Genomic DNA, 17682 nt, shown 5'->3' with positions numbered 1-17682 from the left:
GTTATTAGCAAAGTATAATCCAGTAATGAGAGAGCATTTAGAGTGTGTTTAAAACAAGCAAACGTCAACCTCTTATCTTTCTCCTGAAATCCAAAATGAGTTTATAAATCTCATGGTTTCACATGCGCGAAATTATTGTTTGTCAGCAATTCGTAGAAACAAATGCTATGATATTCTGTTTGAATCCACTCTCATTTAGCCCATCGTGAGCAATTGGCCCAAGTGATTCGGTTTGTTGACATTGACTTTAAGACAAGAAAAGTAGAAATCAAAGAGTCATTTATTGACTTTATACAGAAAAAGGAAAAAGATGCTGCCAATATTGAGAAAACAATAAGCACAAAACTAGAAGCAGATGGAATTTTATTGAGTGATTGTTGTTCACAATGTTATGATAATGCTGCTGTCATATCAGGTCATCTGTCAGGCGTTCAACAAAGAATTCTAAACAAAAATCCAAAAGCAGTGTTTATAAACTGTGACAACGATAATTTGAAATTAGCATGTTCTTCATGCTGCAAGTCAGGGAACAACAGTTATTACCTTTTTTGGTATAATTGAAGCCATTTATAATTTCTTTGCTCATTCAACAACTTGATGGGATGAACTGGAGCAGGAGCTTAAGATCTCTTTCAAGGGTGAATCAGAAACACAGTGTAGTGCAAGAGAAAAGGCAGTAAAAGTTGTACATAAGAAACTGGATGAACTGCTACGACAGTTAGAGCAATTAAATGAGAATGGCAACATGACTGAAACAAAATGTGGTGCTCATAATATTCTGCAATGCATGCTTACATTTGATTTTCTTGTACTTTTGCCTTTTTGGAGAAATCTTTTATCATCTATCAATTGAGTGCAGAAACGTCTTCAGGACCCAAAAATGAATTTTAGAGAAGCAGCTGCTGATCTTGATTCTTTGAAAGAGAAATTGATAGAATCACGTGAAAAGTCCTGTCAAGAAGCACTTAAAGTGGGCAAGAATCAATGAGAAACATGGGGATTGACCAGTGAAAGAAGAAAAATTCGTCATAAACAAACGCCAGGTGAAAATGCAGCTGATGCTGGATTAACTGCTGAACAGGAAATTTATTGCATCAAAAAGGATGTTATTGATGTTACTACAGAAATAACATGAAGATTTTCTCGCTTACTAGATTTAGATTCAAGGTTAGTGTTTCTACTAGATGTGCAAACTATTGTTTCTGGAGAAAAATGTTCTGACTTAGCAAAGAGCTATCCAGGTGATACTGATGGACCAGAATTGTACAGAGAAATTAAAGACTGTAGAATGTGATAAGTAAAAAAACACAAACCGATTTTCCTGAACCAATGGTTGCAACTGATTTTCTAACATTTATAATTTCATATGGTGAAGATGTTTTCCCAAATTTAAGAATTACATTGCAGATTTTGTTAAAATTGGAGTTTCTATTGCTAGTTGTGAAATGTCCTTCAGCAAGCTGAAATTAATTCTTACATACTTGAGAACCTCAATGACTCAAGAAACACTTAGTAACTTGGCAATATTAAGTATTGAAAAATACATACTTAATACATTAAATTTTGATAGTTTAGTTGATACATTTGCAGCAGCAAAAGCACGAAAGTTTCATATAATGTAACCATGAATACCAGAATGCTACCTTTACAAGATCTAGTTAAGTATATGTACAGTTTTGTAAACTAATAAAATTTGTTATTTGTAAACTTAAGTAGTATTTTATCAATCTGTTTTATAATCCATGTACACCACAAGTGACTGGCTTCTCATATAAAACATGTTTCTAACCTAGGGATATAACAGAAATTTATTCTGCATACTTGAAAGATTACTCTAGCTATGTGACTTTGAACAATACTGGATGACATAAATATCAAAATAGTTTAAAAATTATGTAAGTACACCTAATAGGCTATACTTCATAAGTTCCAGGTTTACAGTTGTGATATCGTGAGATGTTATATTGTGACTTTATTTTAGGCCTGTGTAAGGTGGTAATTAATTCTTTATGTTATTGTCATTAAGTGGGTAATGAGTCACAAAACAAATAATCAAAACATTTCAGAGGTGGGGGTGCCAAAAGTGTCTTTGCCCCTGGGTGCTGAAAACCCTTGCTATGCCACTGTATTTGATTGGCTGGAACAAAACACCATCTAACTAACCCTAGAAATCCTGATGAGGGTTCATATGGACCTTGCCACGTTTTAAAACACACTTTGTAAAATTATTAATGCTCCAAAGTGTTTGAGTGTCCTTGACTTCATTAGTTACAGAGTCCCTTGTAACATATGTTTCACAAAAACTAACAGTCAAAAATATAAAATTATTCAATATAACACAATATGTGAACCACACTAATAAGTAAAAGTGTAGAAAGTCTGTAATTTGAGGGTTAAAAGATAGAAAAAAAATTATTGCGATATTTTTAGATGATAGTGATAGACCTATTTAAATTTGAATGTGTATATCATTAGACCTTTACTGAAAATATTCTCTTCAAACTACTGTGGTTTTAGAAATGGGTTGATTGGTTCAGCCATCTGCACATTCAGCCTTGAATCCATCCAGGAAGTGTTCAATGGAAAGTTCAAAGAACAAGCCACATCCTCCTCAGCATGGCTGCCTGTCATCAGTGTAAAGGTTCCAGAGCCTCGTCCCGGACAATGTGTTAATAACACCCAGACACTGCCAGATTCGGTGCTCAACTTTATCCGTGGACATCCTCTGATGGACTCTGCAGTTGCCCAGGAAAATGGAAAACCCGTGTTTTATAAACGAGATGTGATCTTTACCAAATTAGTTGTTGATAAATTAGAAGTTGACGGGGTTTCTTACACTGTTTATTATGTAGGAAGTGGTATGTTTATTGTAGTTAAAAATATAATCAAATAACAATTTCAGCTTAGAAATGGAATATACATCAGACAATTTCAATGATTCTTTTTGTATGCTTTAATTCTCAGTTTTCTTTGTGAAAAGGAATCATCATCACTTGATAAGCTTGAATAATTTGAATTCTTAGTCAAACATAAGAGTGTTACGACTATAACCACAACAAGAATAAATTAACAACCTTAATATATGTTTCAAATGAACAGAATCACTGATTAACAGATTTCAATTTAGGTTATAACTGTTACTATTAATTTTATTCAATCAGCATTTAGCTTAAAATTAATTGAAGTTTCAAATGAACAGAATCACTGCTTAACAGATTTCAATTTAGGTTATAACTGTTACTATTAATTTTATTCAATCAGCATTTAGCTTAAAATTAATTGAAGTTTCAAATGAACAGAATCACTGCTTAACAGATTTCATTTAGGTTATTACTATTAATCTTGTTCAATCAGCATTTAGCTTAAAATTGATCTTATGTGTAATTTTTTACAGTGGATGGACGTGTGTTCAAGGTGGTTCAATGGCATGATGGAACAGAAGAAGCACACTCCAATATTGTGGATATCTTCGATGCCACATCTCCTGAAAAGATTCGAAATATGGAAATCTCTAGCAAGGTAATATTCTGTTTTCGTTAAAACTGTTGGAAATACGTGTATTATTGACAATGCTAATAATTTTATTACATCATATACAGATATATTTTGGGGATTTTAAGAAATTTCTATTTCAATGTTGAGAACAATGTTAACTCCTTTAAGTCATAACTTCCCAAAAATGGAGGTTCTGGTAAAAACATGTAAAAGTAATTACCACCCAAAAAGGGAGAATTGAGGAGTTCTATTTTTCCAGAAGTTAATACATCCCTATTTGGAAGGTTATTTATCTAGATAGTTAAATTGCACGTGAAGTCTACATGTACATACCCTGTTGCATGATTTTTGGTTGCTACAAACATAGTTTGGCCACTGGACATATAATAATTTTCTACATGTACATACCCTGTCGCATGATTTTTGGTTGCTACAAACATAGTTTGGCCACTGGACATATAATAATTTTCTACATGTACATACCCTGTCGCATGATTTTTGGTTGCTACAAACATAGTTTGGCCACTGGACATATGATAATTTTCCACTTGTACATACCCTGTCACATGATTTTTGGTTGCTAGAAACATAGTTTGGCCATTGGACATATGATAATTTTCTTCATGTACATATCCTGTCACATGATTCTTGGTAGCTACAAACGTAGTTTGGCCACTGGACATATGATAATTTTCTACATGTACATATCCTATCACATGATTTTTGGTTGCTACAAACATAGTTTGGCCACTGGACATATGATAATTTTCTACATATGCTATACTTTATATAACTCAGAGAGACAATTTTAGTTTTTAAAAAAAAGCACTCTGAAAACAGAGACATTAAGATTAGGGTTACAATTTTCAGTAGCATCAATCTATATAATACCAAACAATGTCCAAATGTAGTTCTGATGCATGCCATTTCACCAGAACTTTGTATTGTTTTCATATAATGCACTCAACCCAATGTAATATTAAGAAGAGTTTAATTAAAGATTACATGTGTATATGTAAGGTAAGTGATTTTAAGCCCACATGTGTGTAATTACTGGTGATAAGTAGCAGCTGATGACTGCAGAAACTCATTTTTGTACAAGGGGCACTTTTATTTTGGTACATCAGAGTAAATGTGTTTTGGTTTATTTAGTTTTACATTTAAAGATAACAACCCATTTTTTACAGTTTTTAATGACTACATTGCAAAATATTCGATAGATGCCAATATAGGGATTAGGGCATGTACATATTTAAAAAAGTAACGTCTTTGTGCTTACTTATGAAATATGTAAAATACATTTTGTATTACATTGGTTTTAAGAATGAAATGCATGCACATTATTAATAAGCTGAATAGAACATAACATGAAAATCAAAACTGTAAAGCTTCATGTGGTAGAACTAAAAGGAGAAGCAAATTGAATTAAAGAAATTAAAATCAAACCCTTCAAGAAAGATTATTTGTTGTGAAAGAGTATGTTGTAGATAAAAATAATTTATATATAAAGAAATTGATTCGTAAGCAGTGAATCAACATCTTTGTAAAAGTGTATTATCCTGCTAACAGATAAGTTTAGATATACTTATAAATGAAAAAAAAAAAAAACAGAAAGAGATTTTAGATCCACAATATTATGTTTTTGGAATGTTTATAATATGGAATTGGATAAGAAAACTAGAATGCCCACACAGTTGATTTTATTTGTGCATTGATGATATGAAACATTTTAGTGTAAACAAGTTTGGTAATGCTATTATTATCTATTACTCTAAAAGTATGAATATATATTTTAATTTCACAGTAAATAACCACTTCAAATATTTTTTGATCAAATTTCGCTAAAGAGAGTTCATGAATGGCATAAGCATAATCTATTCGTTGTCTTGAAGGTTTCTCTCCAATCATTTATGAAAACCATTTCTTTAAATGATGAATCTCAATTTGTCTTTTTATTTCTACTATATGACTCGTAGGCTTTCAGTTCTCAAAGGGTAAAGATCAAGACCAGGGTTAATAAAGTTTGTTTGTTTTTAATTTATTTTTAATCAATTTTAAGTGGCTAACAACTTCAATTTTGTCAACCTATGATGTGTACTTGTTGTGAAAAAGTCAGTATTTTATTGCTTAAAAGGTGATTGTTTTCTTCTCATTGCAGAACTTCTTTCTTTATTTTGTTAATTTGTTTTTTTATTAACTGATGTACTGAAAGTTATCCATTTGTAACCAAAAAGACACTCAAAGCTCCAATTAATTATACATGGTAATTTGAGTTTCATTAATTGAGACAAAATGAGACATCCTAATTGATTTGCACATATAATACAAGCCTTTTTTCAGTAAAAGGGTTCTTATACATACATGAAGTATTATATTAAACAAAAAACAACTTTATATAACATGGCTCAAACATTGTTCTCTGAAATAATGTATAAATATTATGTAGCACAATTCAAACTTGTTCAAAAGTAAGTTGTTGTACATGCATATAAAAAGATCACATGATAATTATGAGAATTTGTACAGTTACCCACTACATATATATTTAAAATAAGCAGCTTTGACCGGGTAGATAAAAAGGTATTTTATTTTTTATGATGTTTTATCTCATATAAGTGAAACATAATTCTAGATTTACGTCATCAAGTTTTGCTTGTAACGGATGAAAGTTCACAGAAAATGATATAGTTTTTTTAGTTATCCATTTGAAGATACATTATTGAAGTATGACATAAAGTCAGTTTTTGTTCCACAGGAAGATTCTTTCACGTGGATAAAATAGGTAAAAAATTTGCAAAAAATTGCAGATTTATACCATGAAAGGGTTCTATGGCACACAAAAAAACTGTATATACATGAGGTCAGAAATGGATTTGTTATTAAGGTCACTAGCACTAGTTTATGAGAATAATGGTGGAGAAAACATTTTAAAGCGATATATCTTGAAATAATTTTTAGTGTCAAATAAAAATTACACCTCATCATCATTTGTGTTTTATTACTCAGCACAAATCACTTTATGTGGCTTCCAAGTCAATGATTCGTCAGTTTGATTTGGTGATGTGCAAAAAGAGATATGAGACTTGTCTGCATTGCACGCAAGACCCTTATTGTGGATGGGACAAGGAGCGTGGTGAATGTCGACCCTATAATCGAGGGTGAGTACCAGTTTCATTTTTAATTTCTTTGTGGAGCTTGCATTGATTCTAGAATTATAACTACATCTTGGTACATTCAACTCTATATTTAGATGTATAACTTTGAGAGAGATTGCTATAAACAAGTTAAAAATGCATAATCCCAAAACAAATAATAGTAGTGGACTTCATTTAAAGAGAAAAATACATAATAAAAGAATTCACTATTTCATAAGTTTATTTAAAACAAAAACTTAAGTAATTTTTTATTTTTACTGATTTGATTCAGATCAATTACAATAATGTTATATAAAATCATTTTTAAAACATAAACGTGACTAATTGTACTTGTTGTTCTTGTATTAACCTGTTATTTCACGTTTCTCTGACTTTAGGTCTATTTTACGATCCACACACTTAGAGTCGGTTTTAAATTAATGTTCCCTACAATTGAGGGATGACCTTTCGAGCTAGTGCTCTTCATCAGATCGTACAGAACCTGGTTGTAAGCTGTACGATCTGATGAAGAGTGCTAGCTCAAAACATCATCTTTCTTTAAATAAAAAAATATAAAAATACTTGGTGATTGTTCAACATATTATTTGATTTTCTTATTTTCGTTGCGTATGCAGTTTTAACTATATTTGTTCCCTACAATTGATCAGCTTTGACTCAGTTAAATATAATGTTACGACAGCGGAAGTCACACGAAGCTGGGAGCATGCTCGCTGGAGTTTCTCGAAGGATCATGAATTTTCCTGGCAACTCTAGTTTGTTTGAGGCACCCTCTTATTTTTAGTATATAAGCCTGGCAAGAAAACCAGTGCAATTGCATAGATATGTAGATAGATTGAAGAGATAGATAATTGTGTCAAGTGAACAGTAGGCACCGTAAGTAAAGTGCATGAATTACTGTGATTTATAGCGTGTGTTATAAAGGTTGTTAAGTTTAAAGTGACTGTGGAAATTTTTTTTACTAAAAAATTGTATCAAGAAAGAATAAACTAGTTTTAATTAAGAAAGGACTTGTATCACTGAAGTTCCTCAGAAAGAATTTATACCGGAAATTAACAAACAAGCAGATACGTAACAATAATTTACCGTACAGTTTTCTGATAAATAGAAATATTTTTAAATACTTCATTTATAATTGATCCAGTGAAGTCTGCCAACGTAAAGAGTTTTTTTTTGTAATTTTGCTTGACCTTTATGTACACTTACTTTTTTAAAAATATTTCACTTTCTTATAACTGTTTATTCAGTGTACTTGCTTGATTTATGCTTACTTATTATTCTTTGTGACAACTGTATCTATAATGCTGTGTAATGAGAAGCCAGTTTCACTTTGTTTTTCTCTCTGTTATAGTTGCATTTGATCTTTCCTTATAATAGGTACTTGCAAGATGTGACCAAAACCATACCAAACATTTGTGAAGATTGTAAGTTTATCCTTAATTCTTATTTAAACTAATAAAGTAATGTTATATAATGTAAGTATGAACTGTTTTTAGAACTATTTTAAACAATAAACTTCAAGTAGGCATATTAAAGTTTATTAGAGCTAAAAATCGTTCTTATTACACTGTTTTTCAAAAATACCAATTTATCTGTTATATGAAAGCTTTTTTTAATGAGACTTTTCATAAAAATGTGTAAAGACAGTCTGTTGTCTAGAACTGTAAGAAAGTGTTATTTTTATTACCAAAATGAAAGTTTTATGTATTTTAATACTTCTTTTACTCACTGTGTAGGTGAAATAAAGAAGATTTTCAATGTCTATTGGGGCCAAAGTGTGCATCTTGCATGCACAGTGCGTATAGAGGAGATGAAGAAGCTAGAGCTTGGCCCTATTCAGTGGGTGCATTATGGCCAAGACAAAGACAAGGTTTTGGTTAGCCAGCAAAGAGACAAGTACATTATTACCTCTCATTATGGGTTAGTAATAATGACTGTTACTGACCGTGACAGTGGACGGTATGACTGTATAGTGGGACCTCACACCATGTGTACTTACAATGTCACAGTGGACACAAGTAAGTTTCATTTGTATTTTGAAAAATTGAGTAATTCTTCAAGTTCGAGAAAATATAAACAGTTACATAACTGATTGTAAGTGTGAACTGAGACTTGTGCCATTTAATAGATCTGATTGTTTATTTGGCTAAAACTTCTTGGTAAGCAAAGTTGTTGGTTTAAATCCCATCTTTTACACTTCTTTCAAAAAATTATATTACAAGATAGCCTGCCACTTTCAAACACTTTTACAGTTGAAACTTAACTTAGCATTTTGAATAGAAAAAAATATGGATTTTATAAAATTATTAGCATGATTGAAGATACCTAACAAAATTCCTTCTGTATCAACCAATGATGAGAGAGTAAGCTGCTATATTTTCCTCTCCTGATAGTATCGTCCCAATAAACTGAGTTCTTGTTTCAAATATCACCCAGTTTTATTGAGTTTGTTTTAGAAAGATTTTAACGTTATGTGCTGTCTTACAATTTTTTAGACTGTTATATTGTCTTAAGTTTGTGTTTTTGTGCATTCGCAAAACAAACAATTAATGATGAGGAAAAATTCTGCTGGATATTTGTTATGTGTGAGTGTGTTTGTGCAATAAAGAGGTGTGGCAAGAAGGACAGTTTTATCAGTGTTATACAAAATGATAACTGTCATATCATTATATTAGATCAAGTATTTAAATATGTGAATCATGAAGCATGTATTTTTATTTCATTAATTTTTGTCACTTTGTACATGTATTTTTGTTAGAGTTGCGACTCTTGCCATAGCAGTAGCAGTTGCTTAATATCAAGTATGTATATATATTTGGTAATATATCTATAGTTTAGTTCTATGTTTATTACGTCTTAGAAACATGCAACCCTCCGACGGAGCTGGAATACAAGCAAGTCTACTCCAGCTGGTGTCGAGAGTTTGAAAAATACAAGATGGCCATGAACACTTGGCAACACAAGCAGAATGTATGTTTTCCGTGAGTTGTTTGTTTTAACTAGAATGTGATAACTCTGCCTACCAGTGACATGTATAAAACTTTTGAAATTCAGTTCATAATTTTTTGCACACTTTACTAAAGTATATTTTAAGTTATACCAACAGCTAGTTGTAAAATAAAGGTATATATTAGTGGTGAAGTAACTCAGAAGTTGTACTGATGAAAGTTCATTATTTTTTAACTTATACATTAAAGGGTATTACTATATACAATTTTAGACCCTCTATCGTCATAAAAGGAAATGTTAGGTTTATGTGTATATACCTTCTATCATCCTCTAAGTAAACACAACTCTCATATAATGTTAATTCTTTTCATAAACCTATGTTGATAAATAAGATGTCAGTATATTTAATTCTTCCATTTTAAAACATGTGATACCTTCCTGTTCTTCACGTGTTCTGTATAACCTAAAAGCAAAGTGATACCCAGTAAAATCTGTTGAAGATGTATTACCAGTATGAAAATGAATTAAGGTTGTTACAATTAATTAGTATACAAGTAAAAACATACAAGATCATAAACAAATTAAATTATAAAACTAATAAGAGCTTTAACTTTCACTAACAACTGTAGTTGCTGATTTTCTTTATAATTCATTAAATTCCAGTAACAACTGTAGTTGCTGATTCTCTTTATAATTCATTAAATTCCAGTAACAACTGTAGTTGCTGATTCTCTTTATAATTCATTAAATTCTAGCAACAACTGTAGTTGCTGATTTTCTTTATAATTCATTAAATTCCAGTAACAACCATAGTTGCTGATTCTCTTTATAATTCATTAAATTCCAGTAACAACTGTAATTGCTGATTCTCTTTATAATTCATTAAATTCCAGTAACAACTGTAATTGCTGATTCTCTTTATAATTCATTAAATTCCAGTAACAACTGTAGTTGCTGATTCTCTTTATAATTCATGAAATTCCAGTAACAACTGTAGTTGCTGCTTCTCTGTATAATTCATTAAATTCAAGTAACAACTGTAGTTGCTGCTTTTCTTTATAATTCATTAAATTCCAGTAACAACTGTAGTTGCTGATTCTCTTTATAATTCATTAAATTCCAATAACAACTGTAGTTGCTGATTCTCTTTATAATTCATTAAATTTCAGTATCAACTGTAGTGGCTGATTCTCTTGATAATCCATTAAATTACAGTAACAACTGTAGTTGCTATTCCTTTTCAGAATTGATTTTGAATTCCAGAGACTTGCCTAGAAATACATAGACCTAATGTTAATTTTTTATTATTGTCAAAAGAATATTGCTAGAAAAGTATTCTAAATTATGTTGAATTACAGAAAAAGTAAAACTTTTTGTTATAGGTTTGCTTTCCTACTGAAATAAACAATTATTTGTGCTTAAAAACGAACAGATTTGAAATAATTAGCAGCCTACATAAGAAACATTCATACTTACATCAGTACACTTTGTTATAAAAAAAGGTAGTGTTGTTATGGTGTGTTTTGTATGTTTGATTTTTGATTTACACAAGACTTTTTGTTTTCCAGAAATGTCAAGCATATTTAAATGATGTGATTTACAGCAGAGCGCCATCTATCTGAAACTGTGCATTTTAAGATCCAGTCTTTTAGACTAATGATGGTATAATGCAGTTGTGTTTTTGGATCCTGGAGATAATAATAAGCTACATATGGTTCTAGTGCACTTCAAAAACCTTTGTATAAAGATTAAAAAGAAATGGAAAACAAATGTGCATGGAAGGCTTGAGTTCTCAAAATGACATTTTTTTTTTTGTTCATTCTGAACGTTTCTGACTGTGCATTTTTATGTCTGATCCAACATGATTCTCTTCATTATTTAAGCTGGTTGGATAAGAATAGCAGTTTCAACAAATGTTCAAATAATTACCAAGATTTTGAAAACAGCAACAGATGGAGAGAGACCATTGTAGTTTGAACAAGTTTGTACATTTATATGCATCATACATATTATTTGTAACACTTTTGTCATTGAATTGATGAGAACTATCGTGAATAACAGCAGTATATTAGGAGAGTTAATAAAATGTTCAATAATGGTTGTGATCACGAGTTGTATCTTCACGGTTTCAGTTATTTTAAGAGCATTTACTTTACTTTAATACAAAATATTGCTTTATTTAAACAAAACATACATATATATTTTTCTTTTCTGTCACGTGTGTAATATAACAAGCTACAACTAGTAATCAGACTTATGCAAAGGATTGCTAAAAATAATATTTTCAATGGTGTCTTTTAAACAGGTTTCTCTTTTACAAGTTGTGATTATTGACATCAGCTTTCTGCAAAACTTTGTACCCTTTAGAAATTTGTAAATTATAATATGTTACTTTGTTACTAGTTGAGCCAGAATTGAAGGTATTCAAAATTAAATTATTGTCTTGGTACTGCTTCGGTAGTTGTGTAAAGAAGTTGATGGATTAAGATACTCAGGATACTCTTATTCCATATTCTGGAAGTGGGTAGGAATAATCATAATGAAATATTAATTTTATTACATTAATTACTAACTGAAATGATGATTATGTTTTAATTTGTTCAGAACTCATGGAAAGAAACCATAAATTGGATATTTTTTTACGTCTTTTGCCTTCTTTAGTGTAAAGTTAAGATTTATAATAATGCTATCAAACTGTTACCATTCTATAACACATTGAGTGAAAAAGATGTACTGAAATATCGTACATTCCTTTGTAAAGTATCCTCTTATATCCTAAAAATTCCATTTGTTTTTGCTATTTAAATTTTCTTTTATTGTTAACTTATTGACTGTAGCTTCTTTAAACACATGCAGAAGTTTTGCAAGTCGTACACTGTAAATGGCACACTTGCATTCAACTTCCGGAGGCTGATAATACCCTATATGGTGAATCAGCAGTCAATGGGTTAATGCTTAAGAGCTTGTACATACCATTGTAAGAAATATGTAAATTTGTGTTCCAATTTTACGTGTTTACAATATTTTATTAATGAAGTACACTGGTTGTGAAGATTGACACTATTTCCAGATAGGATGTTTATCAGTCAAAATAAAAACATTCTTTGCTCAGATAAAGAAAAATGTGTAGAAAGCAATACTGTGTAATATCTTTTGAGTCAGCTAGAAAAAAACTCTCTTTGTAAAAGATTAAGTAGTATGTAAAAAGTAGTTGAAATTGAAGCAGTTTGAGACAATTGATATATATATATATATGTGTGTGTGTGTGTGTGTGTATTTTAATATATTAAATTTTTCAATTTTTTCAATGAAATGTAAAATTTGTTTTGTGAAGTGAAAAACAATACTAGTTCATAACCTAAAGTTCCAATAATACTCACCTCCTTTCACACTATAGCTATTACACAACTGCTAGGGTTTCCTTCCTTTGCCCATTTAAGCATTGGTATGACTTTTTTTTTGCTTGCTCCAGTGTTTTATTTCCCATGTAATTGCCCTTGGTGATATCTGTCGGTGATACTCTCCACTTATGTTGGATCACCCTCTATTCTGGTATTGCGTATAAGCAGCTCATTCAGATAATATTACCACTTTTTCACAACCAAACGTTCCCTAACTTGTTTTTCTGTACTACGACCAGTGGAGATACTTTAAGCATTCTTCGTGTTACATTTTTGATTTTTGTTAAAAAACAATATTTGTTTGGCAAGCCAGTATATGGGATGAATTCCCAGATTACTCTTTCTGGCACAGAAACAAATCAGATCTCTTCGATCCCATCTTTGATATCTAGTGTTACCCAACATTAGGGGGGGAGTCTCAGTTGAGGCTATTTGTAGTGAGATGGAAACATATATAAGGTCTGGTGGTGTTTACTCCAGGGGACTCCGAAGCTGCACTTGTGGGCAATCCTGGACACACTGGAGAAAATTTAGATTTGCTTTTCCAGTCCCTTCCAATTCTCTGTTGGCTTCTCGTGAGGACAATTTGGATCAGCCACTTCTGGCTCCTTTTCTTCACTTGGTCAATCACTATGCAATGTTTTGGGTCTTTCTCTAGTTGCTTTTGAGTCTGTGTCTTCCTTGATGGCAGAAAGGTCTGAAAGCGAATACTTAGTTCTCCTTCCATTCCCTGATATTGTAGTTCCTGCGGGGATGTTTACTACTCAGTTACGTGAATGGACAGCTATGCCTTGTCAACCACGTTTGTTGTAAGAACATGCTTTAGCCTACCACCCGCTAGGTAGATCCATATTTAGATTTTCAAAGAATAGACCTACTCCTGGAAATGTGGGATTACAGAAGGGAGTCTGTGGTCAACCTGAATAAATCACACTTTTCTAGGATTCGTCTGACCCTAACTACAGCTCTGAGATATTTATCATCACTCTAACTATTGTCAGAAGCCTCTCAGTGACTGCTACATCAATTTGATGACGAGTTGGGACCATTGTTGCCACCTACCTTGGTTTGATTGTCAGCTCCTGCATTTTCCCTTATATCTTGGCTGGTATGTTGTTAGGATTTGTTGGTTAGAGATGCATTGTTGGAGGATCTACTGGCTGCCACCCTTCGTGAGTTACATGAGGCCCCCTTTCTCTGACCCTTGGTTTTTGGAGGTGTTCCAGAGTCTTTGGATTCAAGAGGTGATGTCGCCTGTCTGCATTTATCCCTGTCATCATTGGCTTCTCAACTTTCCTAGCCTCATATATGGGTCATAGTTCTGCCCCTATTCGAGTGTCCCAACCCCCGACATCAGCCCCCTCAGTCCATTGGTAGCCAGAATAGATTCCACCCATATGCATGAGGTTCCTCCACTTGGTTGGAACACTGTCAGTAGCAGTGGTAACTACCATATGTCTCTGGACATGTGTAAAACCTTTACCATGTTACTACAGGTCTTTGCATCAGGATTAATCATTCAGTTCACATCTCCTCCATCATTATCCCCCAACCTCCCACAGATCCTCGGATTTGGAACGTTGTTTCAGGGTTATCAGATATTTTTTCGCTAAGAGGTAGTGGAAAAAGTCTTTTTCAACACATACCTCAATTAGACTCAGCTGACTCTCATCAGGTTCAATGTTATGGAACAGGCAGTCTGACTCTTACTTCTTCTTCCACTGTGCAGATGATTCTATCTCTTGTGGGAATGTAGGAATCACTCGAGTCTCTCATTTATTTAGGACAAGTACACATGGGATCTCTTCAGTGGGGTCTACATGACCAATGGATCATGAGCAATAATCCACTGTATACCCTAGTCTCCTTATCGAGGATCAGCATTTTTGATCTCGGGTGGTGGTTAGATTGGTACAATACTATGATAAATGTTCCTCTGCCACCACCTCATCCAGAGATCCATCTCTTCACAGGTACCTCAATTCTGGGATGGGTGCATATCTCAATGGTCAGCAATTCCAGGACCTATGGACAGACGACGAGGCTTTCCTACACATAAATGTTTTAGAACTCCTTGCTGTTCAAGGGGCGATGTCCCAAGCTCTGGACTTATTAAGGGGAAAATCATCATGCTTCACTCCAACAATTCAATGGTTGTGTCTTATGTTTCCAGTCAAGGGGCACTTGGTCGAGATATCTCTGTTTATGAATACTGAAACTTCTTTATTGAGCCCACTCTCATCATACCATCCTACTAGCATGCCATGTTCTGGGGTGATGAATTTGGTAACAGATCAATTGTATAGATCCAACTGGATTCTCCTGACAGAATGGATGCTGCATCACGAGGTTTTTCCATTGAATTTGCTCTTAGTTCAGGACACCAATAATTGATGCATTTGTCACTCATTGGAACACTCAACTGTTAGAGACTGCAAATTGGTTCAGTCTTGAAAACGTGATAATATTATCTGAATGAGGTGCTTATCGAGAGTACCAGGATAGAGGGCACATTGACATAGAATGAGAATGTCAGTCGAGAATAGCTGTAGTGTGAGAGGAGGTAAGTATTATTGGAAATACATTTTGGATTTAAGAAAATGTTAACTTCTATATTCCAAAAAATCTGACTTAACACAAGTTGTATTAATATTAGAACTTTTTTTTTTAAATATTAACATTTAAAATATGTGGAAAATTTCTGTCTTTTGTATAAATATTTTTACTTGTGTATATGTTTTTTGCTTAATTTCTTTCAAGTCGTTATGGGATAACCAATAGGAAAATAAGCCTTTTTGTACCATTTTAACATATCATACAAAATTATCTTAGTATTAAAGTGTGTTTGGGTGAATATTTCAAAAGAAGAGTTTAAGTTTATTTCAGCTAAAATATTTTCTACATGTTCATAGTGAATACAAATTACGCTTGCATGCCTGTGCCAAATAGCGTTACCTCCATCTATCCACATGATAATGATAAAAAAATTTTTAAGAAATGATATATAAAATTTTAACAATGCTATACACAATGTTTTGACTAGCTTGTTACATGTAGTGTGATACACGTTTAAAAGCTTGTAGCTTAATTCTGAGAATAAACCTTGTTTGTGTACCTGGCTTTGTTTGTCTGTTATATATGTTTGGATTGTAAAAGATTTATTTAAGCTCTAATTTTGATATGATACAACCCTTCTCACCCACGAAAGATTTTCCTGATCTTCATCTGTGCTCTAATGCATTGAAAAAATTTATGCTTGCTTGACTCACTAGTCTTTATACCCCTCAGTTCAAGCTGCTCATTTAGCATGCGTAGTGCATGTCATGATACTCCACCAATAGAAGCAAGAAGCACACTCCTGGAGCAGCTGGCTCCCTATATATTACATTTTGTCTATGTCACTTTCTCGATTGGCACCATATGAGTTAGACATGTTTCTCCCTTAATTTCATTTTTCAATACTGACTACACTTGATTTTTTAAATATGTGTGCTTTCATTCTATCTTGAATTAATTCATGATACAGATTTTGTTCTCTGTTTCACGCACTCACTGCACAGATACATTTACCACTCATCTTGGTGATGTTCTGCTGCTTTCTAGTTTCCGGTTCCTTGATCTCTAACTTTGGGTTGATCTACATTTTTTCTAGTATGGAGGGCTTTCCATTTTATGCCATCCCACCTATACATCTAATCCCTTAACATATGTCTTTCATCCACATCTATTCCTGTCAAGTTCTCTGGATTGCTCAATTTTACTGGCTCAGACTTGGTCTCCACTGTTTGTAAGGGAGTCTCTGCCTTTGCACCATTTTCCATCCCTTCTCTTTCCAAAATTTGTTCCTGGTCAGTTCCAGATTGCCTTCTGTTTCCTGTGCAGGCTCTGTGGAGCTATGTTGTTCAAATGGCTTCCATTTGTTGCTCTTGTTCCCGTTTGTTTCTTACCTGGATCCTTTTAGTGTTTCTTGACCTTTCCCCCATCACTATTATGGGTTGGGTTCGCCAGCTTATTCAGTTGGTTTACTGAATCCCTTTCCACTGTAGGTCTCCTTCTTTACAGTGTCTCCTCTTATCTGTTTTAACATGTCACCTTGTTTCTAGTAACTCAATTTTGTCATCCTTTGAAGGAGGTTGGACTGTGGACTACTACTCATACTCTTGTGTCTCATTACTTGTTTCATCTGGATGTACCCTTCTATGGTGGATATTGTTTCCCTCCAGTGATGATTCTCCATGCTTCAGTGTGACTCTGCCTTGGGTCGGTGTAATTTTACTGTTATTTGTTTTCAAGGGACCTCTCCTTGTATCTTCATTACATATTCAGATCTCGCTCAGTGGCTAGTGTTGCCTGGTCAGGTATGCCTTACTTTAACCTGCACCTGCTACCTTTAAGGTTATAACACACAATCTCGAGATGTGTTGTTCTGCAAGACCAGTGGTGGCTTACCTAATGGTATATATCTCTATCTATATGTATAATTCTATTCCATACTTGGCAGACCATCACACATGGACTATCATGAGAAAAGCAGAAGATTTCTGCCATCCCTGCCACTCCCTCAGTTGAATAAATTGGGAACAGTCTGCTTTTCAAAATTGGTTTTGCAGTCACCCATTGCACTTTCTTCAGTATGCCATTCCTCTGGACTCCCCACTGCCTTTTACTCTCTCTTCCTCGAGTGG

General features: G+C 33.0%; 1 protein-coding gene across 1 annotated transcript in view; it reads left to right on the top strand.

Moving 5' to 3' along the window:
• LOC106475501 (semaphorin-2A-like) overlaps nt 1-17371 on the top strand; it is a 22853-nt gene extending 5482 nt beyond the window's left edge. Inside the window, exons 3-9 of the mRNA XM_022379589.1 lie at nt 2518-2858; nt 3395-3519; nt 6502-6653; nt 8025-8071; nt 8384-8665; nt 9508-9617; nt 11165-17371. Of these exons, the coding sequence (XP_022235297.1) occupies nt 2518-2858; nt 3395-3519; nt 6502-6653; nt 8025-8071; nt 8384-8665; nt 9508-9617; nt 11165-11218 (1111 nt within the window). The 3' untranslated portion in view covers nt 11219-17371. The remainder of the gene's footprint in view (nt 1-2517; nt 2859-3394; nt 3520-6501; nt 6654-8024; nt 8072-8383; nt 8666-9507; nt 9618-11164) is intronic.
• Nucleotides 17372-17682: the final 311 nt, after the last annotated feature.

This window comes from Limulus polyphemus, unplaced genomic scaffold (genome assembly GCF_000517525.1).
Source record: "Limulus polyphemus unplaced genomic scaffold, Limulus_polyphemus-2.1.2 Scaffold8676, whole genome shotgun sequence".
Taxonomy (NCBI): domain Eukaryota; kingdom Metazoa; phylum Arthropoda; class Merostomata; order Xiphosura; family Limulidae; genus Limulus; species Limulus polyphemus.
The sequence above is the reverse complement of the archived record's forward strand: the minus strand, read 5'-3'. Positions and strand labels throughout refer to the sequence as shown.